The following is a 23855-nucleotide window of genomic DNA, read 5'->3' on the forward strand; positions in this document are numbered from 1 at the left end:
ACAAACTGTATGCATTGTATTTTTTATGTTTCAAGTTATCCTACATGCTCATATGACCTACACTTGTTGACCACTATAGCTGGTTTAATTTTTCCTCTTGTTCTTGACTATGAGATTAATGTTTTACTGGGACATATTTGAAGAATATGGTTGTTGTAGATGGTCCAGAAAACACCACAATGAAGGTTACCCCTCTAGATAACCACTCTAGACCCCTCTAGGGCAGCAGGTAGCCTAGCAGTTAAGAGCATTGAGCCAGTAACCGAAAGTTTGCTGGTTTAAATCTGTCGATGCGCCCTTGAGCAAGGCACTCAACCTTAATTGCTCCTGTAAGTCGCTCTGGATCAGAGCCTCTGCTAAATGACTAAAATGTAGATGTACTGTATGAATCAGCATCACACCAAACATGGTGGATTAATGAAGATGTCTTACTCAAGCAGTTTACCATTGAAAAAAATAGTCAAAGTTCCTGTCTGTGTAATTGGTCATTCCCTCTTTTGCTTGAGCATGATTTCCCGCGTCAAACCGTATGGCGGAGGTATAAGTAGACCAGAGTGGCCCAACCTGGTAAAAAAGAGGAAGTGGGGTGTCTCGCTTTCTCTAACATCTCTGGTCAGACCTCACTCTGTCCTGCTCAGCTGAGTTCAGTCCTCCTGCTCAGTTTCATTGGGCTCTGAATGGAACGCTACCGTTCAATAAGGCAGGGTTTCCCAAACTCGGTCCTGACCAACCTGGGTGCACGTTTTTTCTTTTCTTCCCCCTACCACTACACAGCTGATTCAAATAACCAGCTCATCGTCGAGCTTTGATGAATTGAATCAGCTGGAAGGATCGCAATAAGGGATCGGAAGTTTCTTATGGTGTGAACAACATAATTGAAAAGCCTTTGAGAAAGATACAGACATACATTGCATTCGGAAATTATTCAGACCCCTTGACCTTTTCCACATTTTGTTACGTTACAGCCTTATTCTAAAATTGATTCAATTGTTGTTGTTTTCCTCATCAATCTTCAACCAATACCCCATAATGCCAAAGCAAAAACAGGTAAAAAATAATAATGAAATATTCAACATAACTTACATAACTATTCAGACTCTTTATTCAGTATGTTGTTGAAGCACCTTTGGCAGCGATTACAGCCTTGAGTCTTCTTGGGTATGACGCTACAAGCTTGGCACACCTGTATTTGGGGAGTTTCTCCCATTCTCTGCAGATCCTCTCAAGCTCTGTCATGTTGGATGGGGAGCGTCGCTGCACAACTATTTTCAGATGTCTCCAGAGATGTTCAATAGGGTTCAAGTCCGTACTCTGGCTGGGCCCCTCAAGGACATTTAGGACAAAGAGTTTGAATTGTATTTTGTAACATAACATATGAAATGGGTGATGGACATCCACAAATTAATACATACCATTCAAAACATAACATATCATACTATATGGAGTGTCTCGGATTTACGTACAGAATAATACGAAATGCTCTGTGACCAGGTTGCAAGACCAAAGTCCACTATGTTAATCAGTCAAAGCCTGCAAAGCAGTAGAGTGCAAAATTGTTAACAGGCTCATTAAAGGGAAAACCCCACACAGTTAGTTTTAGTGGAAGTAGTGCAATATGGTAATTTGTTCCTTCATGCAGCGATTTACCTCATGAAAATAGTTCCTCTCTATTTCTTCCTCATATCAGATTTTGGTGTTACTGTAGATCGTTTTTATTGAAGCCCTGTCTCCTACTTAATACTTATTTGTAGAGACAGAACTAGTCTGAATCACAGACATTTGTTACATCAGAAGAGATGGTGGCAGCTGCAGTCGTCTTTCTTACCATGGGAATACTCTCAGGTGAGACCTTATGCTCTCAATAAAATACAGGCACACATGCTGTAGGTTAACCCTAAAAGCACTAACTGGGGTCAATTTTGACACCAAGGAGAAAAACATTTCCATTTCTAAGCTCTTTGGATCCTTCTGAAATTTTAGGACCATGATTTCTGTGTTAATGTAATATATTCTTCTCTGCTCCCATGACAGTAGGAATTGTTCTTCAATCAATAGCAGGTTCTTTGTCAATAGTCATAGACATGTTTTCAATTATGTTAATACCTATCTCTAAGAACAATTGCTGTCACACCTTGTCCATAGACCACTTACATGGTAAAGAAACCAAATTTAATTTTGTAATTTGGGTAAACTATCCCTTTAAGGTATAGGTGACACATATTCCCATTAGTCCATCTTAATGTTTGCTTGCATACAATATAGTTATTCTACTAGGCACAGTGGCTTCTACAGTGACTTCCAAAATTGTCTTGGTAAAATAATTATTCTGTAAGAACTATAAAAAAAGAATTTGGAAACTTTCCACTAATATCTTTTGTCTGCTGAATTTTGTGTTTATTTTGGAAACATTATAATCAAGCCCAGTTGTTGTTTCACCAGGATATTGTGCTGGTCAAGATGTGTTTCCACCTGGACCTGTGAATGGAACATTGGGAGGAAATGTGATTTTCAAAACCACCATCAATCCAAACACACTTTTTGCAATCAGCTGGACTTTTGGTGAACCCCCTGTCCCCGTTGTTGACTTTGTCAGTTCTGCAGGTCCTGTGATCGGAGTGGGATATGTTGGTAGGATCAGTCTGGACAATAGCACTGGATCTCTGGAGCTCAGGAAACTGACCCTGATTGACAGTGGGACATACAGAGTGAGCCTAAGAACGGCTGCTGTTATTCAGGTGGGATCTACTTCACTGATTGTCTATGGTGAGTTCCAAATGTTGCAGGGTAAGGTATGTACATAAAGTTACATTCACAAACGTTACGTTCACGAAGAGTGATACTGGGAGAACAATTGTCACAATGCGTGGGTAACGGCACCGTCAGTGTTTTCTTTGATCAAGTGTCAAACTAGTTAAGACGATCTAAGCAAGGCTTAGAACTTGTTCTCAACTGGCCTACCTGGTTAAATAAAGGTGAAATAAAATAAATAAAATAAAAGGCTGTCTGAGGTCCCTAAGGTTTAGACAGCGTATGAAAACAACCGCTCACTCATTTAGGTCAACTACCAGTTCAGTGTCAACACCTGGCGTTTTGAAATGGTTTTGAGCATTGTTGCAATATAGGCTGAACACAATGCTCTATAATTTGACCATTTACATTTTTAAATGGTATGTTCTCGGTTTTCCCCTTTTATGAGAGGATTGTTCTTAGGTTGTACCTGGGTTATCTACTTTGAGAATACATTTTTATTTACTTGAATTGCAATTAATTATTTTTTTTAAATGTCAAGGTGTTTTCAGCACTGAAACATAGAATGTGACAGGCCAAAGTATAATTTTGTATCAATTGGTAAACCTAAACAATTTTGCAATAGTGTGGTGCAATAAGAGGTCTTTCGATAGCTGGCTTGTCATCACTGGTTAGGTGGGGCTGTTGTGAACAAGGTATTGTAGCAGACGAATAGACAGGGATGTGAACCCAGATCACTGGCAGGATAGGAAAACACCCTACACATTTGTGCCAATAGGGTGTCCTCAGTGGGAATTGTAATGTGGCTTATTAGCAAAGATCACTACAGTATCTTGTCCCCCAATCTAGAAGACATTGACAGATGAGTGTATTTGCTTATAATGTATGCAGTGTGCCAACAATGTGGATGCTGCTACCTCATGTGGCGGAGAGTGGAAAGAGTCAATATTGCAAATGGTGAGCCAGGTACCTGGTTGAGGTAATTACTAGCATGCCTAAACCTGACAATGTCTTAACCTAAATTTACCCTAACCTTAACCTTAACCACTTGCTAGCATGCCTAAACTAAATGTGTGCAAAAACACATGTGCAAATACACAGTGAGTCTGCAAGGAATTATTTATCTATGCTCGAATCGTTATTATTATGTGCCTGTTCTTTTGTAGTGAGCAATAGTGTTTTGTAAATAAAGACCATGGTGTTCTGAGTAATTTTAAAATGAAGTGGCTGCAGATCCGAATTCTCTTGAACCCTCTTCTGACAGCTAAATGTCCGTGGCTTCTGCCCATGTTTGGAATTCTCTACTTTTTGCACACTCTGCTCTACTCATTTGGCTGCCCAGAGAACAGACTACTCATGGTAAATGTCAGAGATGAATGGTGCTCTTTAAATGAAGTTAGATCAAAGCAGAATCAATGTCTGCAAGATCACATAATGATATTATTCTACATAACAGAACTGAATATATACTGAACCAAAATATAAACGCAACATGTAAAGTGTTGGTCCCGTATTTAATGAGCTGAAATAAAAGATCCCAGAAATGTTCCATACACACAAAACGATTATTTCTCTCAAATGTTGTGCACTAATTTGATGACTTCCCTGTTAGTGAGCATTTCTCCTTAGCCAAGATAATAAATCCACCTGACAGGTGTGGCGTATCAAGAAGATGATTAAGCAGCATGCTCATTACACAGGTGCACCTTGTGCTGGGGACTATGAAATGCCACTCTAAAATGTGCAATTTTGTCACACAACACAACGCCACAGATGTCTCAAGTTGAGGGAGTGTGCAATTGGCATGCTGATTTTAGGAATGTCCACCACAGCTGTTGAAAGATCATTGAATGTTAATTTCTCTACCATAAGCAGCCTCCAACATCGTTTTAGAGAATTTGGCAGTGTGTCCAACTGACCTCACAACCGCAGACTACCTGTAGCCACGCCAGCCCAGGACCTCCACATTCGGCTTCTTCACCTGCGGGATTGTCTGAGACCAGCCACCAGGGCAGCTGATGAAACTGTGGGTTTGCACAACTGAAGAAACTGTCAGAAACCATCTCAGGGGAGCTCATCTGCGTGCTCTTAGTCCTCTCCAGGGTCTTGACCTGACTGCAGTTCCGTGTCATAACCGACTTCAGTGGGCAAATGCTTACCTTCGATGGTCTGCTGGCACACGGTGCTCTTCATGGATGAATCGCGGTTTCAACTGTACCGGGCAGATGGCAGACAGAATATATGGCGTCGTGTGGGCGAGCAGTTTGCTGAGGTCAATGCTGTGAACAGAGTGCCCCATGTTGGCGGTAGGGTTATGATATGGACAGGCATAAGCTACAGACAACAAACACAATTTTATTTTATCAATGGCAATGTGAATGCACAGTGATACAGTGATGAGATCCTAAGGCCCATTGTCGTGCCATTCATCCGCCTCCATCACCTATTTTTTTTCAGCATGATAATGTACGGCCCCATGTCGATAGGATCCGATAGGAGGTTGCGTTTTATATTTTTGTTCAGTGTATATTTTAATGGAGACAATCTCAATAAGTGAAAATCACAAATGATCCAATGGATTGTTAATTTTGGGCTAAAAAAGTAGAGGTGCAAAAACATACTTGCTCCATGTCTCAGGCATATAGGCTAGGCAGAATGCTGTTTTGCTCAGTAGCAATGCACGAAGTGGAAGAACTTTGCAGATGTTTCTGAATAGTTAACAATGCCATGCTGGTGGGTGGTAACATTCTTATAAAACCTGGCCCTGTAAAATAAACGTACACTGAAAGTAATAGTACGTCATACAACAGAGGAAACACATGGCATTGACACGGAAAATTCCCCACTTCGGATTTACCATGTCAAGCCCAAGTATATCATAATTTGACGTATTGACTTTAATCCTTGTGCAAAATCAAGGGTAAGCTCTGGGCTTCGCCTTTCAGTTGAAAAAAAAGGCAATTTACACTTCTGGGCCTTTAAAATATTTGAGGATGATTTTAGCGAATGGTCACATTTTTCTGTCATTTAGACAAAACTCAACAGCGAGCCCCACTAGGCAAAATACAGTATGTGCTTTGATTGAAACACAACACAGGTATACTCCACTTTAATACCATCGGCTCTAAATTTAGATCACATAATTCAAAACAACACTGTACTTTAAAACAACACAGTACATAACTCAAAAATATTTAAATGCTTATATTCCCATTAAACTAATCAAGATCAAGTGGTTGGCATGCAGATGCTGCATGGACGTTTCACTTGTAAAACGATTGACAGTGAGAAATGTGAAGGAAGAGTGACCACAAACATTTCTGCATAAACTAGAGGTAATGATATGCATACACTGAATGCAGTGGTGGTCAGGGCTGTTTATGATGAAGGAGCACAATTTTTTCTTTCAGGAGCATGGCCTTATTTCTATTACAGCATGTTGGATGACTGTCATTCATATTTCATTCGCCCAGTTAAAAGTAACATCGATAGGTTTACGCTACTATATGATACTCAAATGTTCCCTATATCCATCATGAGGTTGCTACAACCTAGCCTATGAATGAAAGTTTACAATGTAGATGCACACAGGTTGAGAGAAAAATTTGAGATGACAGACAGTGACATATTCAATACTGCCTTGCACAGTTTCGTCTGCATTTAACTTATCTAGTGTGTAATCATTAGTCCAACAGTTGCAAACGAGAGTTTCTATAGGACGAATTCAGGTATTTTTATCACAGTTTCATTTGCTTCCATTTAAGAAACGTTTTTCACACATAAACAGGGTTCACTTTCATAGCAGCCACGTTGTATTCTTTCTAGCCTCTATGCACTTTCCACCTCTCACTTTTTCCCTTCGTTTGTGGACTTCAATGAACAACACATCAGCTGTATGTGGCCAGGCGAAAAAACTTTTCCAAGACAAACCTTGTGAATTGATTGCCCCCCATCTATCGTCAGAGTTCATACTGCTAGGTGACCTAAATTGGGATATACTTAACACCCCGGTCGTCCTACAATCTAAACTAGATGTCCTCAATCTCACACAAATTATCAAGGAACCTATCAGGTACAACCCCAAGTCCGTAAACATGGGCACCCTCATAGATATCATCCTGACCAACTTTCCCTCTAAAAACACCTCACTGTCTCATTGTTTGCGTCCGTTATGGGTCCGCGGTCAAACGACCACCCCCATCACTGTCAAATGCTTTCTAAAACACTTCTGCGAGCAGGCCTTTCTAATCGACCCATCAGTAGAGGATGCCTGGTTGTTCTTTAAAAGTGCTTTCCTCACCATCTTAAATAAGCATCCCCCTTTCAAAAAATGTAGAACTAAGAACAGATATAGCCCTTGGTTCACTCCAGACTTGACTGCCCTTGACCAGCACAAAAACACCCTGTGGCGTATTGCACTAGCTTCGAATAGTCCCTGCGATATGCAACTTTTCAGGGAAGTCAGGAACCGTTACACACAGTCAGTTAGGAAAGCAAAGGCTAGCTTTTTTGAACAGAAATTTGCATCCTGCAGCACTAATTCCAAAAAGTTTTGGTACACCGTAAAGTCCATGGAGAATAAGAGTACCTCCTCCTCCTGCCCACTGCACTGAGACTAGGAAACACTGTCACCACTGATAAATCCACGATAATCGAGAATATCAATAAGCATTTCTCTACGGCTGGCCATGCTTTCCACCTGGCTACCCCAACCCTGGCTAACAGCTCCTCACCCCAAACAGCAAGTGGCCCAAACCCCCACCCCCACTTCTCCTTCACCCAAATCCATACAGCTGATGTCCTGAAAGAGCTGCAAAATCTGGATCCCTACAAATCAGCTGGGCTAGACAATCTGGACCCTCTCTTCCTAAAATTATCCGCTGCCATTGTTGCAAACATTGTTGCAAATTACTAGTCTATTCAACCTCTCTTTCCTATCGTCTGAGATTCCTAAAGATTGAAAAGTGGCCGCGGTCATCCCCCTCTTCAAAGGGGGAGACACTCTAGACCCAAAATGTTACAGACCTATAGCCATCCTGCCCTGCCTTTCTAAAGTCTTTGAAAGCCAAGTGACAAACAGATCACCGACCATTTTGAATCCCACCGTACCTTCTTCGCTATGCAATCTGGTTTCCGAGATGGTCACGGGTGCACCTCAGCCACGCTCAAGGTCTTAAATGATATCATAACCGCCATCGATAACAGACAATACTGTGCAGCCATTTTCATCGACCTGGCCAAGGCTTTCGACTCTGTCAATAACCGTATTCTTATCGGCAGACTCAACAGCCTTGGATTCTCTAATGCCTCCCCTAGTTCACTAACTCCTGCTCAGATAGAGTTCAGTGTGTCAAATCGGAGGGCCTGTTGTCCGGACCTCTGGCAGTCTCTATGGGGGTGCCACAGGGTTCAATTCTCGGGCCGACTCTTTTCTCTGTATATATCAATGATGTCGCTCTTGCTGCGGGTGACTCTTGATCCACCTCTACGCAGACGACACCATTCTGTATACATCTGGCCCTTCTATGGACACTGTGTTAACAAACCTCCAAACAAGCTTCAATGCCATACAACACTCCTTCCGTGGCCTCCAACTGCTCTTAAATGCTAGTAAAACGAAATGCATGCTCTTCAACCGATTGCTGCCCGCACCAGCCTGCCCGACTAGCGTCACTACTCTGGACGGTTCTGACTTAGAATATGTGGACTATAAACTATAAATACCTAGGTGTCTGGCTAGACTGTAAACTCTCCTTCCAGACTCATATTAAGCATCTCCAATCCAAAGTTAAATCTTCAATCGGCTTCCTTTTTCGCAACAAAGCCTCCTTCACTCATGCTGCCAAACATACCCTCGTAAAATTGACTATCCTACCGATCCTTGACTTCGGCGATGTCATTTACAAAATAGCCTCCAACACTTTACTCAGCAAATTGGATGCAGCCTATCACAGTGCAATCCGTTTTTCCACCAAAGCCCCATATACTACCCACCACTGTGACCTGTATGCTCTCGTTGGCTGGTCCTCGCTACATATTCGTCACCAAACCCACTGGCTCCAGGTCATCTATAAGTCTTTGCTAGGTAAAGCTCTGCCTTATCTCAGCTCACTTGTCACCATAGCAACACCCACCTGTGGCAAGCGCTCCAGTAGGTATATTTCACTGGTCATCCCCGAAGCCAACACCTACTTTGGTCGCCTTTCCTTCCAGTTGTCTGCTGCCAATGACTGGAACAAATTGCAAAAATCACTGAAGTTGGAGACTTGTATTTCCCTCACTAACTTTAAGTGTCAGCTGTCAGAGCAGCTTACCGATCGCTGCAGCTGTACACAGCCTATCTCTAAATAGCCCATCCAACCAACTACCTACCTCATCCCTATATTTGTTTTTGTTTTTCTGCTCTTTTGCACACCAGTATTTCTACTTGCACTTCCTCATCTGCACATATATCCCTTCAATGTAAATTGCTAAATTGTAAGTACTTTGCCACTATTGGCCTATTTATTGCCTTACCTCCTTACTTCATTTGCACACACTGTATACAGATTTTTCTATTGTGTTATTGACTGTACGTTTGTTTATCCCTTGTGTAACTCTGTGTTTTTGTCGCACTGCTTAAAAAAAATCTTGGCCAGGTCGCAGTTGTAAATGAGAACTTGTTCTCAACTGGCTTACCTGGTTAAATAAAGGTGAAATAAATCAAATCAAATAACCGCTACACACAGCCTACATCGTTGTGCCCATATTAGCTAAAGTAACGTCCTAGTCAACATTAGCTAATATAACTAATACGTTAGTAAACCCGCTACAATCATGCAGTATCATTACAGTGTATAGTTAGTAAGCAGTTAGACCGGCGGGCCTCGGTGGCTTACCTTGACTTAGAAGAGTTCCAGTGTTGTGTTGGATAGTCATAGCCAGCTAGCTAACATAGCATTCCTCTGTTTAAGCCAGGTGTTTGGGTAACTAAACTAGCCAGCTGCATTTGCTAGCAAGTCGGTGAAACTGAATGTGAAAAAAATGACACTCTCTCTCTTTCTCTTGCTTCTCCTCCATTTTTGAAGAAATGAATTTGTTGAAAACTGTTCAACTATTGTCTTTCTCTCTCTATGAGTCAGCTACTCTGCATATTTTATGCACTGCAGTGCTAGCTAGCTGTAGTTTATGCTTTCAGTACTAGATTTATTCTCTGATCCTCCTGAAGTTGTCATAATTACTGTGTAAGTCTATGGAAGGGGGTGAGAACCAAGAGCCTCCTAGGTTTTGCATTGAAGTCAATGTACCAAGTGGAAGACGGAAGCTTGCTGTCCTCCAGCTACACCATGGTGCTACTTTACAGAGTGTTGTTGAGGCTACTGTAGACCTTCATTGCAAAACAGTGTGTTTTAATAAATTATTTGCTGACATGAAAATATTTAGTATAGTTTTGTCTAAAAACGATGACTTTTAAAAATGTTCTTTTTATGAAATTCACTGAGGAGGTTAGTCCTCCTCTGAGGAGCCTACAATGACAGAATGTGATTTGGATCTTCAGCTGGGGAAGAGGCTTCCACGGAGCGGTTACCTTCGAATCCACAGACTGTGCCATTTTAGAACGCACAGTAAACCAATAGAAGCCACGGCAGGCTTTTTACCACCATGAGAACTTTACTGTGGCAATCTGGCAAAAAATGCTATGTTTAACTCTGCCCCCTCATGGTTGGTGTTGAACTTAGGTGAATCACCAGCAGTGTGTTTGGCGGTGCTTGGTACTTCCTTGTTCATACAAATGACTAGCAACATCTAGCCACGTTTTATGAGCGGTATTGTGTGGCTAGCGGTGCTGTTTTCAGGTTACTGTTCAAATGTCACAAAATAGCATTTAAACAACCTTTTGGATTATAACCTAGAGTTGATTTATTGAACCGGTGCGTCAATATAATTAACATAATACAAAAATCCCTAACAAAATCTCTCAATTTAAGCTAGAGACACGTCTCAGTCCACCGCATCCGCCGATGTTGCACTTCCGCATCTGCGGTGAAAGGTGGCAGAGTGGTGTTTGTCAGACCATGACACATCCCGAAAATCGGTCTACTCACGTAAACGCATGTAGCATCTGACGGTTTGGCCTACAAACTATTATGACCACTCTATGGAAAGGGTAGACTCTCCCGATGGTGTTCACCGTTTTAATCTATGTCCCCCACAAGTGTCACGAGACTCATCTGAAGGTAACCAGTACCGGTTTTAAAAAACAAATGAAAGTATAAAGGTACAGTAGTTTTGTGCTTACCCCCCCCCAAAAAAAAGTGGTTTAATATCTGTAAAAAAATATATATATATACAGTACCAGTCAGAAGTTTGGACACACCAACTCATTCAAGAGTTTTTCTTTATTTTTACTATTTTCTACATTGTAGAATAGTGAAGACATCAAAACTATGAAAGAACACGTATGGAATCATGTAGTAACCAAAAAGGTGTTAAACAAATCAAAATCTGTTATATTTGAAATTCTTCAAAGTAGCCACCCTTTGTCTTGATGACAGCTTTGCACACTCTTGGCATTCTCTCAACCAACTTCATGAGGTAGTCACCTGGAATGCATTTCAATTAACAGGTATACCTTGTTAAATGTTAATTTGTCTAATTTCTTTCCACTTTAATGCATTTCAGCCAATCTGTTGTGTTGTAAGAAAGTAGTGGTGGTATACACAAGATAACCCTATTTGGTAAAATACCAAGTCCATATTATGGCAAGAACAGCTCAAATAAGTGAACGGAAACGACATTCCATTATTACTCTAAGACATGAAGGTCAGTCAAAGAAAGTTTCTTCAAGTGGAGTCGCAAAAACCATCAAGCGCTATGATGAAACTGGCTCTCATGAGGACCGGCACAGGAAAGGAAGACCCAGAGTTTCCTCTGCTGCAGAGGATAAGTTCATTAGAGTTACCAGCCTCAGAAATTGCAGCCCAAATAAATGCTTCACAGAATTGAAGTAACAGACACATCTCAACATCAACTGTTCAGAGGAGACTGCGTGAATCAGGCCTTCATGGTCAAATTTCTGCAAAGAAACAACTACTAAAGGACACCAATAAGAAGAAGAGACTTGCTTTGGCCAAGAAACACGAACAATGAACATTAGACCGGTGGAAATCTGTCCTTTGGTCTGATGAGTCCAAATGTGAGATTTTTGGTTCCAACCGCCGTGTCTTTGTGAGACGCAGAGTAGGTGAACGGACAATCTCTGCATGTGTGGTTCCCACCATGAAGCATGGAGGAGGACGTGTGATGGTGTGGGAATGCTTTGCTGGTGACACTGTCTGTGATTTATTTAGAATTCAAGGCACACTTAACCAGCATGGCTACTACAGCATTCTGCAGCGATACGCCATCCCATCTGGTTAGCGCTTAGTGGCACTATCATTTGTTTTTCAAACAGGACAATGACTCAAAGCACACCTCCAGGCTGTGTAAGGGCTATTTGACCAAGAAGGAGAGTGATGGAGTGCTGCATCAGATGACCTGGCCTCCGCAATCACCCGACCTCAACCCAATTGAGATGGTTTGGGATGAGTTGGTACACAGAGTGAAAGAAAAGCAGCCAACAAGTGCTCAGCATATGTGGGAACTCATTCAAGACTGTTGGAAAAGCATTCCTCATGAAGCTGGTTGAGAGAATGCCAAAAGTGTGTATAGCTGTCATCGAGGCAAAGGGTGGCTACTTTGAAGAATCTGAAATATAAAATAGATTTAGATTTAACACTTTTTTGGTTACTACATGATTCCATATGTGTTATTTCATATTTTCGTTGTCTTCACTATTAAATGTAGAAAATAGTACAAAATAAAGAAAAACCCTTGAATGAATTGAATGAATAGGTGTGTCCAAACTTTTTACTGGTACTGTATGTGAACTGAACGTAAAACATTTTGAAATGTATAAAAACATTTAACTTAAAGTAAAATGATAATATTACTGTCCCCAGTACAACAAATACATACTTAGATACATTTAAAATTGTTCTTGAAACATTTGATTGAAATACTGTAGAATTCCATTTATTCCTATGGATGATTGCTCCTTCTGTGGACTACCAATATGGTGGCTTCAAAGCCTCTCATTGGCCATTACATAGCAACAGCAATCCAGCGTGTATACACATCATTGGTTTGAACATATTACTGACTATGGTGAGAGTGCTGTTCCCATCAATAAGCTGAACTCCATCACTGACTGTGATTTCCATTCAGCCAGCGGTAAAAGAAGGGGGAGGAGCCAGAGGAGGAGCAGGACAGACTGTCTTCACTATTATTCTACAATGTAGAAAATATTAAAAATAAAGATTAACCCTGGAATGAGTAGATGTGTCAAAACTTTTGACTGGTTTTGTATATATACAGTGGGAAGAACAAGTATTTGATACACTGCAGGTTTTCCTACTTACAAAGCATGTAGAGGTCTGTAATTTTTATCATAGGTACACTTCAACTGTGAGAGACGGAATCATTGTATGATTTTTAAATAATTAATTTGCATTTTATTGCATGATATAAGTATTTGATACATCAGAAAAGCAGAACTTAATATTTGGTACAGAAACCTTTGTTTGCAATTACAGAGATCATACGTTTCCTGTAGTTCTTGACCAGGTTTGCACACACTGCAGCAGGGATTTTGGCCCACTCCTCCATACAGACTTTCTCCAGATCCTTCAGGTTTCGGGGCTGTCGCTGGGCAATACTGACTTTCAGCTCCTTCCAAAGATTTTCTATTGGGTTCAGGTCTGGAGACTGGCTAGGCCACTCCAGGACCTTGAGATGCTTCTAACGAAGCCACTCCTTAGTTGCCCTGGCTGTGTGTTTCGTTGTCATGCTGGAAGACCCAGCCACGACCCATCTTCAATGCTCTTACTGAGGGAAGGAGGTTGTTGGCCAAGATCTCGTGATACATGGCCCCATCCATCCTCCCCTCAATGCGGTGCAGTCGTCCTGTCCCCTTTGCAGAAAAGCATCCCCAAAGAATGATGTTTCCACCTCCATGCTTCACGGTTGGGATGGTGTTCTTGGGGTTGTACTCATCCTTCTTCTTCCTCCAAACACGGCGAGTGGAGTTTGAGACAAAAATAGAGCTTTTTGGTCTATCAGACCACATGACCTTCTCCCATTCCTCCTCTGGATCATCCAGATGGTCATTGGCAAACTTCAGACGGGCCTGGACATGCGCTGGCTTGAGCAGGGGGACCTTGCGTGCGCTGCAGGATTTTAATCCATGACGGTGTAGTGTGTTACTAATGGTTTTCTTTGAGACTGTGGTCCCAGCTCTCTTCAGGTCATTGACCAGGTCCTGCCGTGTAGTTCTGGGCTGATCCCTCACCTTCCTCAAGATCATTGATGCCCCACGAGGTGAGATCTTGCATGGAGCCCCAGACCGAGGGTGATTGACCGTCATCTTGAACTTCTTCCATTTTCTAATAATTGCGGCAACAGTTGTTGCTGTCACGTTCTGACCTTTATTTTCCCTTGTTTTGTCTTTATTTAGTATGGTCAGGGTGTGAGTTGGGGTGGGCAGTCTATGTTATTTGTTTCTATGTTTAGGTTTGTTCATTTAGCCTGATATGGTTCTCAATCAGAGGCAGGTGTTTTGCATTGTCTCTGATTGGGAGCCATATTTAGGTTGCCTGTTTTCACTGTTGGTTTGTGGGTGTTTGTCTTCCGTGTCAGTGTTTGTCGCCACACGGTGCTGTTTCGGTTCGTTCACATTTGTTATTTTGTTATTTGTGTAGTGTTCAGTTTATTATTATTAAAACATGGACACTTACCACTCTGCGTATTGGTCCTCCGATCCTTCTCGCCTCTCCTCGTCAGATGAGGAGGAAGAGATAGACAGCTGTTGCAGAAACACCCACCAACCAAGGACCAAGCAGAGTGGTAAAGGACAGCAGCAGCAGCAGCAGAAGACACAGGACTCATGGACTTGGGAGGAGATTCTGGACGGCAAGGGACCCTGGGCTCAGCCAGGGGAATATCGCCGTCCCAAAGCAGAGTTGGAGGCAGCGAAGGCAGAGAGGCGCCGGTATGAGGAGGCAACGCGGCGACGAGGTTGGAAGCCCGAGAGTCAGCCCCAAAAATGTCTTGGGGGGGACACACAGGGAGTGTGGCTAAGCCAGGTAGGAGACCTGAGCCAACTCCCCGTGCTTACCGTGGAGTGAGAGGGCGTCGTACTGGTCAGGCACCGTGTTATGCGGTGGAGCGCACGGTGTCCCCAGTACGCGTGCTTAGCCCAGTGCGGGCTATTCCACCTCGCCGCACTGGCCGGGCTAGGTTGGGCATCGAGCCGGGTGCCATGAAGCCGGCTCAACGCATCTGGTCTCCAGTGCGTCTCCTCGGGCCGGCGTACATGGCACCAGCCTTACGCATGGTGTCCCCGGTTCGCCAGCATAGCCCAGTGCGGGCTATTCCACCTCGCCGCACTGGCAGGGCTACGGGGAACATTCAACCAGGTAAGGTTGGGCAGGCTCGGTGCTCATGAGCTCCTGTACTCCTTCACGGTCCGGTATATCCGGTGCCACCTCCACGTACCAGTCCTCCAATGGCAGCCCCCCGCACCAGGCTGTCTCTCCGGTTTCTCTCTACAGTTGCTCCCGCCTGTCCAGCGCTGCCAGAGCCTTCCTCTTCTCCAGCGCCGCCAGAGTCTCCCGTCTGTCCTGAGCCGCCAGAGTCTCCCGTCTGTCCAGCACCATCTGAGCTGCCCGTCAGTCAGGAGCCGCCAGAGCCGTCAGTCAGCCAGGACCTGCCAGAGCCGCTAGCCAGCCAGGACCTGCCAGAGCCGTCAGTCAGCCAGGACCTGCCAGAGCCGTCAGTCAGCCAGGACCTGCCAGAGCCGTCAGTCAGCCAGGACCTGCCAGAGCCGTCAGTCAGCCAGGACCTGCCAGAGTCGTCAGTCAGCCAGGACCTGCCAGAGTCGTCAGTCAGCCAGGACCTGCCAGAGCCGTCAGCCAGCCAGGATCTGACAGAGTCGTCCTTCATTCCGGAGCTGCCGGAGTCCCCCGCCTGTCCGGAGCTGCCGGAGTTGTCCTTCACTCCGGTGCTGCCGGAATCTCCCGTCCATTCGGGACCCATGGCTAGGGTTCCCAGGCCAAGGTCGGCGGCGAGGATCGCCGCTCATAAAAGACCACGGGGGCGATTAAGGAGGCGGACAAAAACAATGGTGAAGTGGGGTCCACGTCCCGCGCCAGAGCCGCCACCGCGGACAGACGCCCACCCAGACCCTCCCCTATAGGTTTAGGTTTTGCGGCCGGAGTCCGCACCTTTGGGGGGGGGGGGGGTACTGTCACGTTCTAACCTTTATTTTCCCTTGTTTTGTCTTTATTTAGTATGGTCAGGGCGTGAGTTGGGGTGGGCAGTCTATGTTATTTGTTTCTATGTTTAGGTTTGTTCATTTAGCCTGATATGGTTCTCAATCAGAGGCAGGTGTTTTGCATTGTCTCTGATTGGGAGCCATATTTAGGTTGCCTGTTTTCACTGTTGGTTTGTGGGTGTTTGTTTTCCTTGTCAGTGTTTGTCGCCACACGGTACTGTTTCGGTTCGTTCACATTTGTTATTTTGTTATTTGTGTAGTGTTCAGTTTATTATTATTAAAACATGGACACTTACCACTGCGTATTGGTCCTCCGATCCTTCTCGCCTCTCCTCGTCAGATGAGGAGGAAGAGATAGACAGCCGTTACAGTTGCCTTCTTACCAAGCTGCTTGCCTATTGTCCTGTAGCCCATCCCAGGCTTGTGCAGGACTACAATTTTATCCCTGATGTCCTTACACAGCTCTCTGGTCTTGGCCATTGTGGAGAGGTTGGAGTCTGTTTGATTGAGTGTGTGGACAGGTGTCTTTTATACAGGTAACGAGTTCAAACAGGTGCAGTTAATAGAGGTAATGAGTGGAGAACAGGAGGGCTTCTTAAAGAAAAACTAACAGGTCTGTGAGAGCCGGAATTCTTACTGGTTGGTAGGTGATCAAATACTTATGTCATGCAATAAAATGCAAATTAATTACTTAAAAATCAATACAATGTGATTTTCTGGATTTTTTAGATTCCGCCTCTCACAGTTGAAGTGTCCCTATGATAAAAAATTACAGACCTCTACATGCTTTGTAAGTAGGAAAACCTGCAAAATCGGCAGTGTATCAAATACTTGTTCTCCCCACTGTATATAGCCTCGTTATTTTTATTTGGTAAATATTTTCTTAGCTCTTCTTGAACTGCACTGTTGGTTAGAGGCCTGTAAGTAAGCATTTCATGGTAAGGTCCACATTTGTATTCACATTTGTATTCAGGAAAAGTTTGATCTATAGCGGCCACTATAATAGAGAAAAAAAATGTATTTCGTTCTATTTCTACTTTAAGAAATGTTTTTCCCCAAGTGCAATATTTATATGGTGTGTGGTCACAAGCGTTCTATGGCTAATGCAATATTAATGTATTGTTTTTTTTCTCTGGACTTGACTGTCGTTTGCAGTAAAGTCTAGGCAACAAATAACATTCGATTGCTTTCCTTACATTTTCTAACCACTTTTACACACACATTATTTTACACACAGTCACATAGATCATATTCTTTGTTTAATTAGTTAATCTGCATTTCAAGGATGGATTTAGCCTCAGTCACTAGAAATTTGCATTTTTTGTATTTATTTTTATTTTATTTTAAATTTTATCCCCTTTTCTCCCCAATTTGCGCCACCCGGGAGGCCCTGAAATTAGTATTTTTTAACTGATATTTATTTTTCTTTTATTATTATCCCCCCTGGCAGGGAGTTTTTTGCATGTTTCATTGCAACAAAAAAAGTGACACCTTTTTGGACCCTCACCAGTTTGCATCCCTGTTGGATGCATGCATGGAGATTTTTCTGTAGCCTGTGTGGCTGACACAGGCACACATAATAAATCCATTAATAGCGGTAGCATTAATCTCACCATTTGAATTTCACCATCGCTATTTTTACGAGAAAGTGACCAAAAACCAGGTTCTTTTTTTTTATTTTTTATGAAGGATTTGTATGGAAAACCAAGTTGAAGCCAACATTAGACATCCTCATAATAACTGCACAAGGTTTTACCGCAACAGAGTAGGGAACACCCTTCAATGAAAACAGTAGAAAAAACAGAAGTGGCCACATCTCTCACAAAAACGGACCAAAAATGAAATCACAGATAATTATAAGGGAGCAGGAGAACTTATAAATTGGCTTCAATAATTAAAATGACTTTTGTTGTGGAAATGTAGTACTAAGAGAGACTTTCTCATTTCTTCCAGCAATCATCTTTATTTAATATTGATTTTATTATTGCAATAATGAAACCGTCGATCCCACACTCTGAAGTGTGTGTGTGTGAGAGAGACAAACTCGTACTAACTATAGTTCATAAAACAACCATTTGGTGCATAAATATAAGCTTGTAATCCTGCTGCCACACTTTTCAATCACCAAATTAAGAATGTCAGACTTTCAAGGTAGGCCTATTCCAGTACTTGAATTTCAAATTAAATTTAAATTATGCTACTTCAAGATCCTTGTATTGTTTGAAAAACAAGTTCATTGACACACCGGTGTGTCAATGGAAGTAACCTAATAAAAGAATCCCCATCATCCGTCAGTTTAGGCTAGAGAAATGGGCTGCGTCTCAATCCGCCACATCTGTGGTGGAAGGTGGCCGAGCTACAGTGGTGTTTGTCAGACCATGAGACATGCTGAAAATTGGTCTTCTCACAAAAAACGGCTGTAGCATCCAAAAAGTTTGGCCTACTAATGTGTGAGGGGAGGTTCTCACAAAGACGATGGTGTTCTCGTTTTGCTCTGTCCCCCACAAGTGTCACAGGACTAGGTAACCAGTACCGGTTAAATAAAAACTTTCTGAATGCACTTTATTTTTTTTACATAAAGGGGTCCTAAAATTCCAAATCAGATAGCTAAAAGATTCATACTATGACCATCTTAAAACAATTACGATTCATTTGGAAAGTATTCAGACCCTTTGACTTTTTCCACAGTTTGTTACATTACAGCCTTATTCTAAAATGGATGAAATTGATGAGAAAACAATCTACACACAATACTCCATAATGACGAAGCAAAAACAGTTTGTGCAAATGTATTAAAAATAATAACTGAAATCACATTTAAGTAAGTGTTCTTTACTCAGTACTTTGAAGCACCTTTTGGCAGCGGTTTCAGCCTCAAATCTTCTTGGGTATGACGCTACAAGCTTCGCACACCTGTATTTGGAGAGTTTCTCCCATTCTTCTCTGCAGATCCTCTCAAGCTCTGTCAGGTTGGATGGGGAGTATCGCTGCTCAGCTATTTTCCAGAGATGTTGGCCACTCAAACATTGAGACTTGTCCCGAAGCCATTCCTGCATTTTTTATTTTTTTATTTTTTATTTCACCTTTATTTAACCAGGTAGGCTAGTTGAGAACAAGTTCTCATTTGCAACTGCGACCTGGCCAAGATAAAGCATAGCAGTGTGAACAGACAACAACACAGAGTTACACATGGAGTAAACAATAAACAAGTCAATAACATGGTAGAAAAAAAGAGAATCTATATACAATGTGTGCAAAAGGCATGAGGAGGTAGGCAATAAATCGAATAATTACAATTTAGCAGATTAACACTGGAGTGATAAATCATCAGATGATCATGTGCAAGTAGAGATACTGGTGTGCAAAAGAGCAGCGATCGGTTAGCTGCTCGGATAGCAGATGTTTAAAGTTGTTGAGGGAGATAAAAGTCTCCAACTTCAGAGATTTTTGCAATTCGTTCCAGTCGCAGGCAGCAGAGAACTGGAAGGAAAGGCGTCCAAATGAGGTTTTGGCTTTAGGGATGATCAGTGAGATACACCTGCTGGAGCGCGTGCTACGGGTGGGTGTAGCCATCGTGACCAGTGAACTGAGATAAGGCGGCACTTTACCTAGCATAGCCTTGTAGATGACCTGGAGCCAGTGGGTCTGACGATGAACATGTAGCGAGGGCCAGCCGACTAGGGCATACAGGTCGCAGTGGTGGGTCATATAAGGTGCTTTAGTAACAAAATGGATGGCACTGTGATAAACTGCATCCAGTTTGCTGAGTAGAGTATTGGAAGCTATTTTGTAGATGACATTGCCGAAGTCGAGGATCGGTAGGATAGTCAGTTTTACTAGGGTAAGTTTGGCGGCGTGAGTGAAGGAGGCTTTGTTGCGAAATAGAAAGCCGACTCTAGATTTGATTTTGGATTGGAGATGTTTGATATGAGTCTGGAAGGAGAGTTTGCAGTCTAGCCAGACACCTAGGTACTTATAGATGTCCACATATTCTAGGTCGGAACCGTCCAGGGTGGTGATGCAAGTCGGGCGTGCGGGTGCAGGCAGCGAACGGTTGAAAAGCATGCATTTGGTTTTACTAGCGTTTAAGAGCAGTTGGAGGCCACGGAAGGAGTGTTGTATGGCATTGAAGCTCGTTTGGAGGTTAGATAGCACAGTGTCCAAGGAAGGGCCAGAAGTATACAGAATGGTGTCGTCTGCGTAGAGGTGGATCAGGGAATCGCCCGCAGCAAGAGCAACATCATTGATATATACAGAGAAAAGAGTCGGCCCGAGAATTGAACCCTGTGGTACCCCCATAGAGACTGCCAGAGGACCGGACAACATGCCCTCCGATTTGACACACTGAACTCTGTCTGCAAAGTAGTTGGTGAACCAGGCAAGGCAGTCATTAGAAAAACCGAGGCTACTGAGTCTGCCGATAAGAATATGGTGATTGACAGAGTCGAAAGCCTTGGCCAGGTCGATGAAGACGGCTGCACAGTACTGTCCTTTATCGATGCCGGTTATGATATCGTTTAGTACCTTGAGCGTGGCTGAGGTGCACCCGTGACCAGCTCGGAAACCGGATTGCACAGCGGAGAAGGTACGGTGGGATTCGAGATGGTCAGTGATCTGTTTGTTGACTTGGCTTTCGAAGACCTTAGATAGGCAGGGCAGGATGGATATAGGTCTGTAACAGTTTGGGTCCAGGGTGTCTCCCCCTTTGAAGAGGGGGATGACCGCGGCAGCTTTCCAATCCTTGGGGATCTCAGATGATACGAAGGAGAGGTTGAACAGGCTGGTAATAGGGGGTGCGACAATGGCGGCGGACAGTTTCAGAAATAGGGGGTCCAGATTGTCAAGCCCAGCTGATTTGTATGGGTCCAGGTTTTCCAGCTCTTTCAGAACATCTGCTATCTGGATTTGGGTAAAGGAGAAGCTGGGGAGGCTTGGGCGAGTAGCAGCGGGGGGGGGGGGGCGGGGCTGTTGGCCAAGGTTGGAGTCGCCAGGAGGAAGGCATGGCCAGCCATTGAGAAATGCTTGTTGAAGTTTTCGATTATCACGGATTTATCGGTGGTGACCGTGTTACCTAGCCTCAGTGCAGTGGGCAGCTGGGAGGAGGTGCTCTTGTTCTCCATGGACTTTACAGTAATCCCAGAACTTTTTGGAGTTAGAGCTACAGGATGCAAATTTCTGCTTGAAAAAGCTGGCCTTTGCTTTCCTGACTGACTGCGTGTATTGGTTCCTGATTTCCCTGAACAGTTGCATATCGCGGGGGCTCTTCGATGCTATTGCAGTTCGCCACAGGATGTTTTTGTGCTGGTCGAGGGCAGTCAGGTCTGGAGTGAACCAAGGGCTATATCTGTTCTTAGTTCTGCATTTTTCGAACGGAGCATGCTTGTCTAATATTGTGAGGAAGTAACTTTTAAAGAATGACCAGGCATCCTCAACTGACGGGATGAGGTCAATATCCTTCCAGGGTACCCGGGCCAGATCGATTAGATTAGCGTTTGACAGTGATGAGGGGTGGTCGTTTGACCGCGGACCCGTAGCGGATACAGGCAATGAGGCAGTGATTGCTGAGATCTTGATTGAAGACAGCAGAGGTGTATTTGGAGGGCAAGTTGGTCAGGATAATGTCTATTAGGGTGCCCATGTTTATGGATTTAGGGTTGTACCTGGTGGGTTCCTTGATGATTTGTGTGAGATTGAGGGCATCTAGCTTAGATTGTAGGACTGCCGGGGTGTTAAGCATATCCCAGTTTAGGTCACCTAACAGAACAAACTCTGAAGCTAGATGGGGAGCGATCAATTCACAGATGGTGTCCAGGGCACAGCTGGAAGCTGAGGGGGGTCGGTAGCAGGCGGCAACAGTGAGAGACTTATTTCTGGAGAGATTAATTTTTAAAATTAGAAGTTCGAACTGTTTGGGCATAGACCTGGAAAGTATGACAGAACTTTGCAGGCTATCTCTGCAGTAGATTGCAACTCCTCCCCCTTTGGCAGTTCTATCTTGACGGAAAGTGTTATAGTTGGGTATGGAAATCTCAGAATTTTTGGTGGCCTTCCTAAGCCAGGATTCAGACACGGCAAGGACATCAGGGTTGGCAGAGTGTGCTAAAGCGGTGAGTAAGACAAACTTAGGGAGGAGGCTTCTGATGTTGCCATGCATGAGGCCAAGGCTTTTTCGATCACAGAAGTCAACAAATGAGGGTGCCTGGGGACATGCAGGGCCTGGGTTTGCCTCCACATCACCCGAGGAACAGAGGAGTAGTAAGATGAGGGTGCGGCTAAAGGCTATCAAAACTGGTCGCCTAGAGCGTTGGGGACAAGGAATAAAAGGAGCAGATTTATGGCCGTGGTAGAATAGATTCTGGGCATAATGTGCAGACAGGGGTATGGTGGGGCACGGGTACAGCAGAGGCAAGCCCAGGCACTGGGTGATGATAAGAGAGGTTGTATCTCTGGACATGCTGGTCTCAATGGGTGAGGTCACCGCATGTGTGGGAGGTGGGACAAAGGAGGTATCAGAGGTACGGAGAGTGGAACTACGGGGTCCATTGCAAACCAAAACAATGATAACTAGCCTGAACAACAGTATACAAGGCATATTGATATTTGAGAGAGACATACAGTAAGGCATAAAGTGATTGCAGGTCTTGATTGGGAGAGCTAGCTAAAACAACAGGTGAGATAACAGCAGCTAGTCAGCTAACACAGCAACAGCAGGTAAAAATGGCGACGACTAGGCAGAGAGGGTCGGATTGACTACACACAGAGCCTGAGTTAAAACACAGAGCCGACAGATAAAACACAAATAAACAGAATGGAGTACCGTGAATTAATGGACAGTCCGGCAGGCATCAGCTATGTAGCCAAGTGATCATAGTGTCCAGGGGGCAGCCGTAGATGGAGCAGGGAAGCCGCCACTAAGCTAGCACGCGACGTTTAAAGTTAGTAGCCCGGGGGGTGGTCTGCTCAGACGGAGGGGGTCTGCTCAGACGGAGGCCGGTTGAGGGCACAGCGGATGGGGTATTCGTCTGCAGACCAGACGTGGTCGTGTCGACAGAGAATCCAAGCCGGATGGCGATGGCGAAAGAGAGGTTGTGATTGTAGAATTGTGTTTGCTAACTGGTGCTAGCTTCGTGGCAGTGGCGCTAGCTGCGCTAGCTGTGAGGATCATAAGTAGTGGCTCAGGGATTACTGCAGGAATCCGGCGTTGTTGTCGAGAGACAGTCCGATGCTGGTAAATTGGTGAGTAATATCCAGGCTAATAACAGGGCTGGTGTCTGTGCAGAAGGTAAAAGCTGCTAGCAGTGGCTAAAAATGGCTAAGTAGCTTGTAGCTGATTAGCTGGTTAGCTACTGGGGGTTCTTGAATGTGTTCCAAAGTTAAAAATAATAGCGATTCCGTATCACATTGGGTGAGGTAGGTTACCGGAAGGTACAATCTAATTAAAAATCGAAAAGAGATAGAAAAAAATATATATATATTATTGTCTTGGCTGTGTGCTTAGGGTCGTTGTCCTGTTGGAATGTGAACCTTTGCCCCAGTCTGAGGTCCTGAGTGCTTTGATGCAGTTTTTCCATCAAGGATCTCTGTACTTTGCTCCATTAATCTTTTCCTCGATGCTGACAAGTTTTCCAGTTCCTGCGGCTGAAAAACATCACCACAGCAAGATGCTACCACCACCATGCTTCACAGTAGGGATGGTACCAGGTTTCCTCCAGACTTGATGCTTGGCATTCAGGCCAAAGAGTTCAATCTTGGTTTC

General features: G+C 43.8%; 1 protein-coding gene across 2 annotated transcripts in view; it reads left to right on the forward strand.

Moving 5' to 3' along the window:
* Positions 1 to 1586: 1586 nt before the first annotated feature.
* The window catches only part of LOC120048672 (carcinoembryonic antigen-related cell adhesion molecule 5-like), a 49160-nt gene continuing 26891 nt past the window's right edge, over positions 1587 to 23855 (forward strand). For both annotated transcript variants that reach the window (XM_038994803.1, XM_038994804.1), the window contains exons 1-2: positions 1587 to 1842; positions 2440 to 2763. In XM_038994803.1, the coding sequence (XP_038850731.1) occupies positions 1797 to 1842; positions 2440 to 2763 (370 nt within the window). In that variant the 5' untranslated portion in view covers positions 1587 to 1796. The remainder of the gene's footprint in view (positions 1843 to 2439; positions 2764 to 23855) is intronic.

The sequence above is a fragment of the Salvelinus namaycush genome, chromosome 5, assembly GCF_016432855.1.
Source record: "Salvelinus namaycush isolate Seneca chromosome 5, SaNama_1.0, whole genome shotgun sequence".
Lineage (NCBI taxonomy): Eukaryota > Metazoa > Chordata > Actinopteri > Salmoniformes > Salmonidae > Salvelinus > Salvelinus namaycush.